This window comes from Symphodus melops (assembly GCF_947650265.1).
Source record: "Symphodus melops genome assembly, chromosome: 4".
Lineage (NCBI taxonomy): Eukaryota > Metazoa > Chordata > Actinopteri > Labriformes > Labridae > Symphodus > Symphodus melops.
This window is the reverse complement of record NC_136694.1, coordinates 16,309,122-16,324,272: the sequence shown is the minus strand read 5'-3', so window position 1 is coordinate 16,324,272 and position 15,151 is coordinate 16,309,122. Positions and strand designations below refer to the sequence as shown.

Sequence of the window (15,151 nt, the reverse complement as noted above, 5' to 3'; positions counted from 1 at the left end):
AAAGGCTACAACTTACATTGAGCCTACATCGTAATTGATTATGGTGAATGTGAAATTAATAATATGATGAATGTTGAGTTTCATAAGAAGACAAACTGAAATGACATGCCATGTCTTAACATTGTTCATCAGTTTTAACTTAATTAAACAAACCATTCCCTGAAAATACAAAAATAAAATTTTCCTCATAGATTTTTTTTTTTTTTAGAAGTATGAGGTATCAATAAACCATACAGGAAAGATTAACATGGTATTTTTAAGAGATGGTAACATTCTGGGATATATACTACTTCTCTATTTGGTCTTCTATTTAGGGGGTAAGGGAGTAGAAAGGGGGGGGAAAAGGCTAAAACAAGGAGGTTTGGTGGCAAGTTTGAAGAGTAAAGTGGACTTCACTCAACCGGAAATCAACAAGACTCGGTTCACTCTCAGTGAGGTTGTAAATTTCAAGTTTGTATCTTTGTCATGGATAGGGATTATCAACACATATTTAAATCACTTTTTTAAGACATACGTATCTACGAAACTACACATTAAATTAGAGGTGAGATAATTGTCGTTAAGATCGTGTAAAAAGCATTTGTCAAGACATGAATAAAATGCAAGCTTTTATGCTGAAGGTACGCAATCGGAAGTTGCATTGAAATTACCACTAACTCGACACTTTTACCTCTCTGTCCAAAATCGATAAGTGATTGGTTTTCTTGATGGTTAAGATTTCGTGGGTATAGTAAACTTGCTCATGAAAGGTAAGAATACAGCTATGTGAAATAGAGTGAAATATAAACCCAAATATATTTTCAAAAAGTGTCGTCGTTTTAAAATGGTAGCTTTGTGGCGTCAGACGTAGTTACAGTGATGCCTTTGTCTCGGCTGTAAAACTAGGTGATGTTGAAGAAGGCCAGTCGGTAATTGTAGCTATTACATTATCTGTGCTGTGTACCTGTCCACGCTGAGTGACACCGACGTGGACAGCTGCAGTCCTTCCAGCTAGCTGCTGCAGCCAGATGACATGAGAGGGTTCACAGGTTTGGTTGGTCAGACCTGCAGACATGCCTGCATCATTAATATCGGGGGACAGAAATGACATTCAAAGCGATAATAATGCTCTGCTGGTGTGTTTTTCATCTACATTATCTTAAAGTAAACCTCATGAATCCAGAGGGTGTACGACAAATCATGCATGACTTGCATGCGTTTTTTCTGTTGCCATATGAAGGAGATATATATTTTTTTATCAGTATTTAACCCAACTTCAAATAAAGCCTCAGGAAATAAAGATAATTTGTTGTTATTGGAAATAGTGAATGATAGATCGATTCCATAGGCACTAGTACCAATTGACATAATATGTCCACTAAAAATGATAAATAATAAAACCACGTGAGTCGATAACTGTAAATTGAAAACTAGTTTTGTCCACAATTTCTTTAGTTTTGTCCTCACATTATTAATTTTTGGCCCAGTGTAAAATAGCATTGTCTCAAGGGAAGGTCTTAGAACTCAAATAGTTAAATATCAATATATGAAACTGTTGGAGTGAACCCTGTTGATCCATACATCCTTAAATGATTTAAAAAAAATCAGATTAGTTTCACTCTACAAGACCAATGTGAAAACTGTTTTAAGGGGTAAGGTTCAGATTGGAGCTGCAAATAATTGTGGCATATAGAGGAACCAAGCAGCAGCCTCTGGTGATAACAAAGTGTTAAATCCTGCGATCCTTCGAGGGTCTCCAAGAGCCCCAGAAGTCACAAACACACCACATTCAAAAAAGCTGTTTTTACAGCCTAAATGAACAGAATAGGTCTGATTGCTTATTGTCCTCACAGGCACGCATTGTAGGGGGATTAATTTTTTTTCCGGCTCTCTTTTGATTTCATGAGTGACGTGTGTTATTCGTAGTTATGCTTCGCTGACCTGATTGATGTGTGGGCAGGATGTAAAGAGGCTTTAAAGCCGCCTCAGCTCCAGCTCTCAGCCTGTCGTTAGGCTGACTTAAGGTTAGGCTGTGACAGTACTTCCAGCATGGCGGCTGCTGCTTACGAGCCTCGGGAGCCCGCTGCAGTAACAGATGGCTGACGTCACTCAGGCTTCGTCCATTGAATTTACAGTGTATGAGAGGAACCCTATCAGCTGGTTCTTCAGACCCCAGCCTTACTTAACGTTTTACCATTTAGTTCATACAGTATGAACATTGAGTCTTTTACCCCTGTCATTCCCAATGAAAGACTCTTCTATGTGGTGATACTTAACTTTGTCTTGTCATCAGGGTTAACATGGCGTTAAAAAGAAGAAGAGCAACGTCCCCCTCTAGCAGTGTGAGTGGAGGAGATTTTGACGATAGCCAGACTTCACCGTTAGTCTCTTCAATTGGGAGAAAGAGGAGAAGGACCTCAAACATCCCAACTGTGGATCCTGTAATTTTACACATTTCAGTTACTGTTGTGCCTTTAAAAATATACTGTCAGAATGATGTGACTCATGCAGAATGAACAGTGCACACTAGATGAAGCAAGCGGGTGCTTTACAGTGATTAACCTTTGCCTTGCAGATTGCTGTGTGTCATGAACTATACAACACGATCAGAGATTACAAGGATGACCAGGGCAGGATGCTGTGTGAGCTCTTCATCAGAGCCCCAAAACGAAGGTGAGGGAAGGGAAGAGTGGCCTTCAACTTGATGTTTCTCAGTGCTCTTATACTCATTGTCACATTGTACAAACACGAGACACGAGAAAAGGCTGTGTGTCTTACAGGAATCAACCAGACTATTACCATGTGGTGTCTCAGCCCATTGACATGATGAAGATCCAGCAGAAGTTAAAGATGGAGGAGTACGATGATGTCGAACAACTCACCAGTGACTTTCAACTGTTATTCAACAATGCAAAAACATATTACAAGGTAAAATAAGTGACTAAATGGTCAAACGTCTATGTATAACTCGAAGCCCTACTAGGGACAAGTGTCGTGAATTAACTTTGGCTAAAAACACTCTGATGTATAAATCAGATGGCTGTTCAAGCTTATCTATGTTTTTTGTATCTGTCCCTATTCAAATAAACCTTTAAATAAAATAAATGTGGATTGCTGACAATGAAATTGAATCTATAGACAGACGGACAGACAGACGGACAGACAGACAGACAGACAGACAGATAGACAGACAGGCAGGCAGACAGACAGACAACCTTCATTGTCTGTCCCAAAATTGACAGAAATTCTCCTTTGACACGACCCACACAATGGACAGCTTACATTGTGAGTAAGTCTTTATTTCTATAGCACTTTTAAAAGAACATGTGCCTGTCTCTGTCCAGCCTGACAGTCCTGAGTACAGGGCAGCCTGTAAACTGTGGGACCTTTACCTGCGGACCAAGAATGAATTTGTTCAGCGAGGGGATTATGAAGAGGATGATGAAGACTGCTACGACACACAAGACAACCCCGGTGGTTCCACTGAAGATGAGGTGAAACACTGACTTCCACTCTCGTCCCTGTCCCCTCACACCTCACACATCTTTTGGATAAAATGTGACAAATATGCTGAATCAGTCCAGAGGCCTGTGTCTCAGTTCTCTTAGGTTGCATCCATGCATTTCACACTTGAGTCTCAGTCCCTCCCGCCAGAGAAGCATGTTGAGATGCAAGGGAATAAAGCGAAGGAGAGAGAGGAAGAGGGACATATTTTCCCTCACCATGTGAAGCGACATCAAAAGAAAATATTATAAGTTCAATGTAGGAATTTGTTTGTAATCCTTTTGATTTACTAAGACCTGAAATGAACAGATTCTTTGTCTCTAATGTGAAACACTTTAAGTCCCACCTCATCACATACCAACCCTGAAGCAACCAGCGCATATTTAAAGTCGGTTTCAAGGCTCCTCTTAGTGTCTGCTGTCCTCCGTTATTGAACTCTGGTGAGGTTGTTAAGTTTCATTGAAGTGTGATCGGCTGCCGTGTCCATCCATTGAGTGATGTCCAATAAGGGGGCGTGTCTATCTGTGAAAAGGTTGAGGATCCTCTCTCCTCCGAGCAGCAGTAAGAGCTTTGGAACCATCGCTAACATCTGTCAGTAACGTTTGGTGCGACGAGGGAGTGAGGAAATATCATCAAACGGTTTTGGGATCAAGGAGTGGCTTTTTGTCAATATGGCTACCATGATGGCGTTTTGAAACTTAAGACCTAAAACCCATAATGACTTAACAGTAGGGATTTAATGATTCACTAAACTCACCAGCTTCTCATGATGATGTTGATTCAATGCTGCAGCATGTTCGTTGTGCTATTTGTGTAGTTCCCCGTCTTCTTGCAATATTTTGCACACAGTTTGTCTTGTCTGCTCTCTTCTCGCCTCTTTAATGTTCTGTCTTGTAGAATCCAAAAGGCGAGACGGGGGTGCATCGCCAGTTTCAAAAATCGCTTGCTCTACAGCTGCTGACGCTCCCCATATTACTGCGATTCTTTTTTTCAGAGTACCGATGTGAATCTCGACTCCTTTGAATCGATTTATCGCGATTTTACGATGAATCTTTTCATCAATACTTAACGGTGACTCCATTGTAAAGATGTTTTGTATGTCATTGTAAATATTCCTTGTTAAATAAGTTAAATTAAGTTGAGTAAGTGTAAAACATTTAAACATTGACATTGTGATGGATAAATAGTTTTCCTTTTTAAAGTGAAGCACTTTTGCTATTACCCAATGAGCTTTGATGAGCTGTAAAGTCACGCAGTAAGTAACATCTGAAAACTTCGGTGAATGTGAGGAGCTGTGTTTCCGTGCGTAAACAGCAGTTTAACATCAGCTGGACATTGTGACCACTTGTGTGTGACAGAGTTCCACTTCCTGCTTGAAAGAAGTCCTCGAGCAGCTCCTCGATGCCGTGGTGTCATACATCGAGCCCACTGGCCGCCTGGTCAGCGAACTCTTCCAGAAGCTTCCCTCCAAAATGGTACAAGAGCCTACAGTCAGACTTTGAGGGTAACGCTGTACAATGAGTGACCTGAGTTTTAATGGATAGTTTGCCTTTCTTCTTTCAGCAATACCCTGATTATTATGCCATCATTAAGGAACCAATCGATCTGAAAATCATCGCTCAAAAGATTCAGGTGAGCTATTGCACCTCATGCATTCGATTTTTTGTTGTTGTATATAAGTTGTCTTAGGTGACAAGGAGTTTTGCCTGTTCATTGTCTCTTAGTTGGGCCACTACAGGAGTGTCAGTGCCATGGCCAAAGATATCGATTTGCTGGTTAAGAATGCTAAAACCTACAATGAGCCTGGATCACAAGTGTTTAAGGTGAATATGTAGCAGATATTTATGACAAAATGCTGAATAAGGGAAACAGACAAACACGTGTTTCACATGCTCATATTTTCCAGGACGCAAACACCATCAAAAAGATTTTCTCACAAAAGAAGTCTGAGATGGAACACGGAGAACCAATCAAATCCAGCATGCGTATCAGGTGAAAAAAAAAAAAGCGACACCAAAAGGATAAGAGAAGCACTGTTATAGTTGAGTCTTACCGTGTTGCACTTCTTGTCTTTCTTTTGCGCGTCTCTTTCAGGAACAGAAGGTCCGTGCAGGGAGACCGCCTCTCAGCTATCACCATGGCTCTTCAGTATGAAAGTGACGAGGAAGGCATCCTCTCTGGTTTGTCTTTATCTCCAGATCTACGCTTCATCAGACAGTCTGTGCTTTGATGACCACGCTGTGAACGATTTCCGTCGTCGTCATCTTTTTTTTTTTTTTTTTTAATAAATCTCCTCTTGTTTTTTTTTTCTCAGGTTCTGTGCACTACGACGAAGGGGAATCTGAGGCAGAGAGTTTGACCTCGAACATGGACATGACGAATCCCATCTTTCAGCTGTATGAGGCCGTGCGAGGAGCAAGAAACAGCCAGGGCCAGCTGATCTCTGAGCCTTTCCTGCAGCTGCCTTCCAGGAAGGACTACCCTGACTACTTTCACCAGATCAGTCATCCCATCTGCCTCCTCCAGATCAAGTATGACAGAACTACTGATCTTACTCCCTGTCTGCTTTCATGAGTCTTTGTCTAAAAAAAAAGATCACGGCTAGTTTCATACTCAACATCAATGTTACCCTCCTGGTGCTTTTAACTAACGCCTTCAACACAAATTGTTTTTTTAAACTCGTAACCAATGTTTTACATTTGGGATTTTTCCATGGTTTAGAAACCCATTCTGCTTCTTTCTTATTCTTTACATGTTTTTTTTTTATCAGTGATTTCTTTTACTTTGTGTCACCAACATTCTTTCTCTTTTATTTTCTACTCCCTGCGGCATCACCGCACTCACCTGTTACAGTACAGTATTTCTGTGCCCTCCTTCCCCAAATGTGAGAGCCCATAATTCCCCACAGGAACAAGATGAAGAACAATGAGTATGAGAGCGTTGAGCACGTCGACTCTGATCTGACACTGATGTTTGAGAATTCCAAACGCTTCAACGTTCCTCATTCCTCCGTCTACAAGCGGGCGCTCAAACTCCAACAGATTCAGCAGGTCAGCCCCACTGTAAGCTCGTCTCAGTTTCATGTGTTTTATGAAGAATTTGAAGCATTCAAAGTGAATCTCACTGGTAATCTATCTAGATGAAGAGGAAGGAGCTTTTACAGAGAGATGATGATGATGGAGACAGTATGCTGTCCTCTGCCACTTCTGACACCAGTAGCACGAAGAGAAAAAGGTTTGCACACTTTCCCCACTCAACAACAACGTTTGTCTTGTTTCCTTTCCTACGTAGAGTAACAGTTGACTTTTTTTTCCAGTCACAAGAAGAACACGAAGAAAAACCGTATGAAGGCTCTGTTACTTTCTGTGACTGAGGCTCGAGAAGCCGGCACAGGTCGCAGACTGTGCGACCTCTTCATGGTGAAGCCCTCGAAGAAGGACTATCCCGACTACTACAAGGTCATCCTGGAACCCATGGACCTCAGGACCGTCGAGCACAACATTCGCTCGGACAAATACATGACTGAAGACGCGATGGTGGAGGATATGAGGCTGATGTTCCGCAATGCTCGACACTACAATGAAGAAGGCTCACGGGTAGATCTGTTTGGTGTTCGTATCTGTTTTCCATGAATGCTTTTTAAGTTAGTGTGATGTTTCTGAAAAGCACATTTTGTTCCTCGATAGACAAAGACATTTGAGTCTGGTAAATATGACTGTAGAGGAAGCTGAGGGAAATTTGATCCAGGAACCAGGAGCTGTTTGTGATAAACATTTTTGATGTGTTGCAGGTCTACAACGATGCTGATGTCCTAGAGAAGATTATGAAAGACAGACGCAGGGATCTTGGACCTGCAACAGACGATGATGATATAATCTCACCAAAGTTGAAAATTAGTAAGTCAGCCCTTTTTTTTTTTTCCTTTTTTTTGCTTCACTTGAACAAATCCAATCCAAACAAATCCTGCTTCATAGCCTGTCATTTGAGAAGATGATTCATATTGGTTAATTTGATTGCAGGAAAGAACAGCATCACTCTGAAGAAGTCCAAATACTTGACACCTCTGCAGCAGAAGCTTAATGAACTTTATGAAGCTGTTAAGAACTACACGGATAAACGGGGCCGTCGTCTCAGCACCATCTTCCTCCGACTGCCGTCCCGCGCCGAGCTGCCGGATTATTACATTGCCATCAAAAAACCTGTGGACATGGAGAAGATCAAGAGTCACATGATGGCTAACAAGTACCAGGATGTGGACGCCCTGGTGGAGGACTTGGTGCTCATGTTCAACAACGCCTGTACCTACAACGAGCCCGAGTCCTTGATTTACCGCGATGCCCTCATGTTGCACAGGGTGCTGCTGGAGACCAGGCGGGACCTGGAAGGAGGAGATGACACCCATGTGCCTGATGTGCCCCGCCTCATCCAGGAACTCATCCGGAGTCTATTTGTCTCCGTGCTAGGTCACCAAGACGACGAGGGCCGTTGCTACAGTGATTCACTCGCAGAGATTCCCGCCGTAGATCCGGCAAATCCTGAAAAGCCAAGACTCAATTTTGAGATCATCAGGTCTAATGTAGACCGAGGGCGCTATAAGAGGCTGGATGTGTTTCAGGACCACATGTTTGAAGTGCTGGAAAAGGCCAGACGATTGAACAGGTAAGGTGCTGTCCACTATCATGCACCCAAGTCAAATCATCTGTCCACTGAGCCATGTACACCATGATGTTATAGAAGGATTTGACCATATCTTTATGGCAGGACTGATTCAGAGATTTTTGAAGACGCCGTGGAGCTGCAGCAGTTCTTTATCCGGATCAGAGATGAGCTGTGTAAGAACGGCGAGATCCTGATGTCTCCAGCTCTCAGCTACTCGTCCAAACATCTGCACAACGACGTGGAAAAGGAGAAGAAGGAGAAGCTTCCCAAGGAGTTTGAAGAAGACAAAATTAAGAGGGAAGAGGAAAAAAGGGGTAATTTGTTCAGTTTCTATGACAGATTATTGCAACATAAGATTGTTTTTGTTTTTTTCACTGAGTGAATTGTGCAATCCCAGAAGCGGAGAAGAGAGAGGACACTGTTGGAGAATCTTGGCAGTCCAATCTGCAGCGCACATACAGCCAGGACTGCAGCTTCAAAGACAGCATGTACCACGTGGGAGACTACGTGTATGTGGAACCTGCAGAGCCGAACCTGCAGCCTCATATCATCTACATTGAACGCCTCTGGCAGGACGACACAGGTCAGTTTCTTTCAGTTCTTCAGAAAGGTGTTTTGGTATTTTCTACGAGAAAGTGTTCCACATCCGTTAGATGTACGGTGCATCCCCTAAGTCCCTTAAATTGCATTCATTGGCCAGGTCCCAAAGGTTTTTTTTCTTTGTAACTTGTTTTACCAATGAATTACATTCGTAGATGAAGTAAAATGAATGTTTGTTTAGCTCAGTCTGTAGCTCAGGCTCTCCATATACAGAGGCTACTTAATGGGAAGTAGTATGTCATGAAAAGAACAACTGTGTTAACATATGACAGAAGTTGTTTGTGGTACGTTTTTGTCTTGGATCAGGAACAGATTTCAGTTGAGGAAACATCCAATTACAAACTTCAAACATAGCAATAGTTAACAGTGAAATTCATTCATTTTTTTCACCTTTTAAAACAACAGGTGAGAAGTGGCTGTACGGCTGCTGGTTCTACAGGCCCAATGAAACATTTCATCTCGCCACAAGAAAGTTCTTGCAGAAGGAGGTTTTCAAGAGCGACTATTACAACAAAGCTCCCGTCAGCAAGATTCTGGGGAAATGTGTGGTCATGTTTGTGAAGGTAATCGCTTTCTTATTTCGTTGATTTGAGTTTGTGAAGTGTTGAACATTGACTGTCTTCATTTGTATTGAATGCTCACCAAATATCGATGGTGTGTTGGATTCAAGGAGTACTTCAAACTTCATCCCGAAGGCTTCCGATCTGAGGATGTGTTTGTCTGCGAGTCTCGCTACTCCGCCAAGTCCAAGTCCTTCAAGAAGATCAAGATGTGGACCATGCCCTTGAGTTCAGTCCGCTTTGTTCCCAGAGAGGTCCCGCTACCTGTCGTCCGTGTGGCATCGATGTTCGCTCCTAAGCAAGAGGAGAAACCCCCGGAGATGGCAGATGAGAGCAAAATGGCAGACGTTATTGTAGACAAGGTGAACAGATATTGTTGTGTTGTTTTTCCTGAAATATTTTTCAGAGTTCTGATAAAATAACAAAGGCTATTTTCAGGAAAACAATCTGTGTCTGCAGGAGAGGGAGGACGTTCCAATGGATATGAGCAATGGGGAGCCCGGGTGTCAATACTATGAACAGCTCTGCTACAACAACCTGTGGCTGAAAGTGGGAGACTGCGTTTACATTGGTTCACATGGGCTAGTGCGCCACCGAGTGGGAAGGTAGAGTAGCTACATGTCTCCGACTTACTCTTGGCTTTACTTTAAAGTTGGAAGAATGTCGTTTTAACAAATAATAATATTTTATAATGATTTCTAAAAGAAAGAAGAAGAAGAAGGTTATGTGACACAAGTCCTTTCTTTTCATGGAGACCGGAGTGCTTCACTGTGTTAGGGTTGGAAACTATGGTGTACAGGGAGCTTCACTCTTACAAATCTTTTTTTTTTTTTAACATTCAATTCATCAGGGTTGAGAAAATGTGGATGCGAGATGGAGCAGGCTACTTCTTTGGTCCAATCTTCATTCATCCCGAGGAAACTGAGCATGAGCCCACTAAGATGTTCTACAAGAAGGAAGTGTTCCTAAGCAACCTGGAGGAGACCTGTCCTATGACCTGCATCATAGGTGCCCTGCATACTGGCTGAACCGAATACAAGTTTCTTGCTAAACAAAATGCTGCGCTGTGTGACAAAGAAAGACTGAAACATATCCACTGATTCTGCTTCACAGGGAAGTGTGTGGTGTCGTCATACAAAGACTATCTGTCCTGTCGGCCGACTGAAGTGCCTGAGGAGAACATTCTGCTCTGTGAGAGTCGCTACATTGAGAGTGAGAAGCAGATGAAGAAATTTAAAGGTCTTAAGCGCTTTTCTCTCTCAGGGAAAGTGGTGGAGGATGAAATCTACTATTTTCGGTGAAAAACCTTTTCATGCTTTTCATTTTTTGTGTTTTTTCTGTTGTGATTGCTCATGCCTGTTTCTGTCTTAGATGAGAGAATTACTTAAGATGGCAGCCCATTCTCCCACAATAAGGTTTTACTTAGAAAAAAAAAAAAAAGCTTCATAAATACCAAAGTATGTATTTTCTGAATATTTAACAGGAAGCTCATTGTGCCCCAGAAGGAGCCGTCCCCTCTTCTAGACAAGAAAATTGAGAAACTGGAGGCGAAATTTGCTGATATGACGGATGAGGAGCTCGAGGATCTTGGGGACGATGATGGGGAGCTTGGGGACCACTCTCATCCTCGAATGCAGTCGTCCATCTCCAGTGACATGGACATCATGCCCTACACTCCTCCACAGGTAGGGGGGATGCAGAAATACAATTTCCTCCATAAACTAACAAGTCACTATGTGGCTCACAAAATGTCCTTTGAATGATTCTCCTGGATACAGTCCACACCAAAATCCATAAAGGGACTTTCAAAGAAGGAGGGCTCAAAGCGAAAAATCAACATGAGTGGCTACATCTTGTTCAGCAGTGAGATGCGTGCAGTCATCAAGTCCCAGCACCCAGACTTCTCCTTTGGAGAGCTGAGCCGCCTGGTTGGCACAGAGTGGAGGAACCTGGAGGGCTCCAAGAAAGCTGAATATGAAGGCGAGCAGAACTGTTCTTGTATGTTTCGCTGTCCCAAGAACTGAGACTCGTAAAATGTCGCCAACCAACACTTCTCTGTTGTTCTGCAGAGCGAGCAGCTAAAGTGGCCGAACAGCAGGAACGCGAGAGGGCTCATCATCAGACGTCCCCTAGAGCAGGTACCCCAGTAGGGGCTCTGATGGGGGTGGTACCTCCCCCGACACCCATGGGGATGCTAAATCCCAGCATGATGCCTGTGTCAGGTAACCCCTCTTAGATACACATGGATCCCCAGTGTACACTAGAAGGCTGGAATAAGAAGCTCAGCTGCTAGACTTAACATTTGTAGTTCCCTTATCAGACCCATATCAGCATGTTTGTGATTGTGATGCCTCTAACATCATTTAAGAGACCCGCACCTTGACTGTTTTAAGCTACCTTCTGCTCGAACATGAAGTGTCTTGCTGTGCACTGTAATGACCTTTAAATGAAGTAGTGCTTGGAGGTAGTGCACATGCATCAACTTTCTGCTTTTATCCACCTTTGTGGCTTTAATGTTCATCCATATCCATCATAATGATCCGTTGATTGAATGAAATCATAAATATCAGGCCTATTCTGTTACTATTTATTTTTAGAAGGGCAAAAACGTGAAGTGCAAGGAGCTGGCTAAGCTTTTCACATTGTGTTTTAATAAACAAAAAATGGAGCATTTAAATCTTTTTACACACAGTTAGGGTTAGGGTTAACCAACCCTAACCCTAACTCTCCCAAATATCCACTTCTTAAACCACGTTTTAAAATATGCTAAGCTGAGGTCATTAAAAGTCTGGTTTCTGACCACAGGTCACAAATGGAATAGGTCTGATATAAATGACCACATATCTGCATGCTTGGTAGTGAAGTAGTGGATGCATGACTGATGCATGTTGCTGTCTTGTGTTACTACCTCTCCTTCCTAACAAGGTATGATGGGAGGATATAGGTCAGCTCTGATGCCCACCCGGGGCCACATAAACAGCATGTTTAGTATGGCTGGCATACCCATACATCACATGGGGGTTTCTGTCTTCCCCCAACATCTCCTTCCCGCTATGCCTGGGTTTCCTGGAATGCCGTACTTTGGTAAGAGTGCTGTCATAGCCACCCCGCCTGCCACTCAGTGCTTCTTGTCTACCAGTCTGACTTGCCGGAGGGGCTACCTGTACCAATAGGCGGAGGGCTTTAAGCTGATGACTAATCAGTTGGGTGAATAAAGCCTCAACTGGAACTTTGCTATTTATTGTGCTCATTACCAGTAAACTTAATGGTAATTTCTTATTAAGATAAATGTAATGTTTCTAATAAGCAAAACAAAGAAACCTGATTGTGAAAGCAATTTGATTAATTGAGACTCAAAACGGTTGAAATTACAGTTTAAATGTTTTTTTTTCTACTATATGTAGTGTTTAGAAAAACACAATGTCAGGTGGCCTTCTGCTCTTTTCACTGTCTTTTAAATGGTTATATCACCACAGGGGTCTCTGGCTTGGCAGGTGGAACAGGAAACATACATGGATCACAGGTAGGCTCTGTAAGGGTGCACTCAAAAGCACAACTGTCCCCGCTCCCAAGGCCCTTGCTAGCCTGCACTCACATTACTCCAGGTTCCAGATCCATATTCGTGCTCATGCATGAGCAACCATAGCTGCCGAAGCACTCCTTTTTCAACTGTGCCAGGGCCAACCAAGTGTATAGAGCACTCATTCTAGCCAAACAAACTTGAGTTTTGAGGGTCAAACACGCTTGGCCACTGACGGATTGCAGAGTGTGAGTGCACCTCAGGAATGTAATAATGCAAACCATGTAAAGATTAGAGAGACGATACATTTTGCTAACTAGAAACAAATCTACTGAGGTTTGGCCCTTTCTTAACTACTTTCTCCCATATCTTCAATTTCACAAAATCTGGTTCATTTCCAGGAGGAAAATGTGATTTTTTCCAGAAAGTCCAACTGTGAAATTTCAGATTTAATAATTTAGAATCCCTGAAGAAAAATCGTTTTGGTGCCAATAAAAAAGTGTACACATCTTCAAAAGTATGTAGAATTAGTTTTTTTTAAAAAGCATGTTTTAATTTCCCATTTCTATGAAGCTCAATTTACAAGATAACAGTACTACGTCCAACATACACCTTAGTTTGTAGAATGTCCCAGGAGGCTATATAAGGTGAACTAGTCTGTGTTACCTCTAATCTGTTCATCATTAAACCCCTCATGGCTTTAATGGCCCCGTTGTCTGGAAAGCCCTGATCTACAAACATGTAGAACCCCTATCTGATACTTGTGACATTTGAAGACGTACTGTAATGTAATAAAATCAAGTTAATGAAGAAGTTGCTGTGGTAGTACCGAAGTGAAAATTAACAATAATACAGTTTTTACAATGTATCCATTAGATGGGTTTACTGGGCCCGGGACAGCAAGCTCCACCACCCTACCCAGGACAAGGCCACATGGGACAACCTGCGCCCCAGCAGCCCTCCACCCCAGTGTTTGTGTCCCCACCAGCCAAGACTCAGCGGCTGCTCCACTCTGAGGCGTACCTCAGATACATTGAGGGCCTCTCAGCAGAGTCCTCTACAGTTAGCAAGTGGGACCACACTCTCTCAGGTTAAGTTTATTTGCTTTTCAGTGATTAAAAAAAAAGCTGATCACAATAGCTAACATAACATGGAATATAAGCAATTATCCAGACAGTACAGTCTCTTTCTTTGTGATCCATCACGGATAGTCCTTTTAAGTGTAATACACATTTTTACATTCATGAAAATGCCCATATGTGTACTTTTAATGTTGTATTTGTTTACTTTCAGTTAAAAAACAAGATGTGCGTCTGACAAAAGAGCAAGAGAGCCGACTACCATCCCACTGGCTGAAGAGTAAGGGGGCCCATAAGACAATGGCAGATGCACTTTGGCGACTCCGTGATCTGATGCTGCGAGACACCTTAAATATTCGTCAGACGCAGAACCTGTAGCATGCTCGTATTTTGAGCCTCTGCTCCTACTGTACCTGTAAAACAGGAACAGGATTAAGCTCACTAAAAGTGTTTTCTTTGTGTTGTCAATTTAAAGAAATGTGTTTGTTGTTGTTACAGCTGTTCTGCATTGAAGCTGTTTTTTGTTTAACACTTAAGATAAACTGTTCTAAGTGCATTATTGTTAAAGACTGACATTCTGTGATGATAGCCTTCATGCGTTCACAATAAAATGTGAAGGGGTCTATTTCTCTATTTACTTGAAAATGATGAGACCACTCAAGGTCAAATAAAAGCTGTCAGTTGTAATGTTTTATCACATCTCAAAGCTCTCTAACTTATGTATCTTTTTAAAGCCACAAGTTCAGACTAGAAAGACAAGCAATTGTATTCTGGAAACAATTATTACATTGGGTTCTTTTAAACACTACTACATATAGTATAAACTATTAAAAAATTTAATTTCTTCTTGGAAAACCTTTGAACCAAATCAACAAGACATGTTAGTTCAGATACAACAGCCAAAGTGGTCTAACTACACTTTGAGAGGACAAGGATGACACTTGTTGAGCGATTGTAAAACTCCAAAAGCAATCTGGCAAAACATAGTTAAAATTCAAATAAAGTATATTTGTATACACCCTCGTGTGTCACTATTGAGACACAGTTATTAAAACAGAAGTGTCAAGATTTTGTGTTTGATTTAAAAAAAAATATATATATATATATATGTATGTATACATATATCCATATATTTTTAGCGTGACCTCACGCGAGTCCCGTCTGCCTCCTACTCCCACCGTCGGAAAGCAGGGAGGGATGATGCTAGAGGTCGCTGCGAAACGTAGTTAAAATTTAAATTAAGTGTGCTT

General features: G+C 42.0%; 2 protein-coding genes across 2 annotated transcripts in view; one reads left to right on the top strand and one right to left on the bottom strand.

The window, feature by feature from the left end:
* The window catches only part of eps8l3a (EPS8 signaling adaptor L3a), a 64,411-nt gene that overhangs the window by 34,754 nt on the left and 14,506 nt on the right, over positions 1-15,151 (bottom strand). The window lies entirely within an intron of this gene.
* Positions 615-14,595, top strand: LOC306821979 (protein polybromo-1-like). Its single transcript, XM_079340651.1, has 30 exons — positions 615-749; positions 2,273-2,420; positions 2,555-2,652; positions 2,760-2,907; positions 3,324-3,473; positions 4,842-4,958; positions 5,047-5,115; positions 5,208-5,306; positions 5,390-5,475; positions 5,578-5,663; positions 5,798-6,014; positions 6,392-6,533; positions 6,623-6,717; positions 6,800-7,079; positions 7,274-7,379; positions 7,503-8,142; positions 8,245-8,456; positions 8,540-8,725; positions 9,148-9,305; positions 9,413-9,664; positions 9,762-9,907; positions 10,153-10,310; positions 10,416-10,599; positions 10,786-10,987; positions 11,081-11,282; positions 11,372-11,524; positions 12,228-12,386; positions 12,779-12,825; positions 13,699-13,912; positions 14,116-14,595. The coding sequence occupies exons 2-30, from the start codon at positions 2,280-2,282 to the stop codon at positions 14,277-14,279; spliced, it is 4,911 nt and encodes a 1,636-aa protein (XP_079196777.1). The 5' UTR covers positions 615-749; positions 2,273-2,279; the 3' UTR covers positions 14,280-14,595.

Excerpts from the sequence above, each read along its gene's own strand:
- LOC306821979 (XM_079340651.1), top strand. The coding sequence starts at position 2,280 with ATGGCGTTAAAAAGAAGAAGAGCAACGTCCCCCTCTAGCAGTGTGAGT. Across the intron at positions 3,474-4,841 it reads GTGGTTCCACTGAAGATGAG|AGTTCCACTTCCTGCTTGAA; the intron begins GTGAAACACTGA and ends TGTGTGTGACAG. Across the intron at positions 8,726-9,147 it reads CCTCTGGCAGGACGACACAG|GTGAGAAGTGGCTGTACGGC; the intron begins GTCAGTTTCTTT and ends TTAAAACAACAG.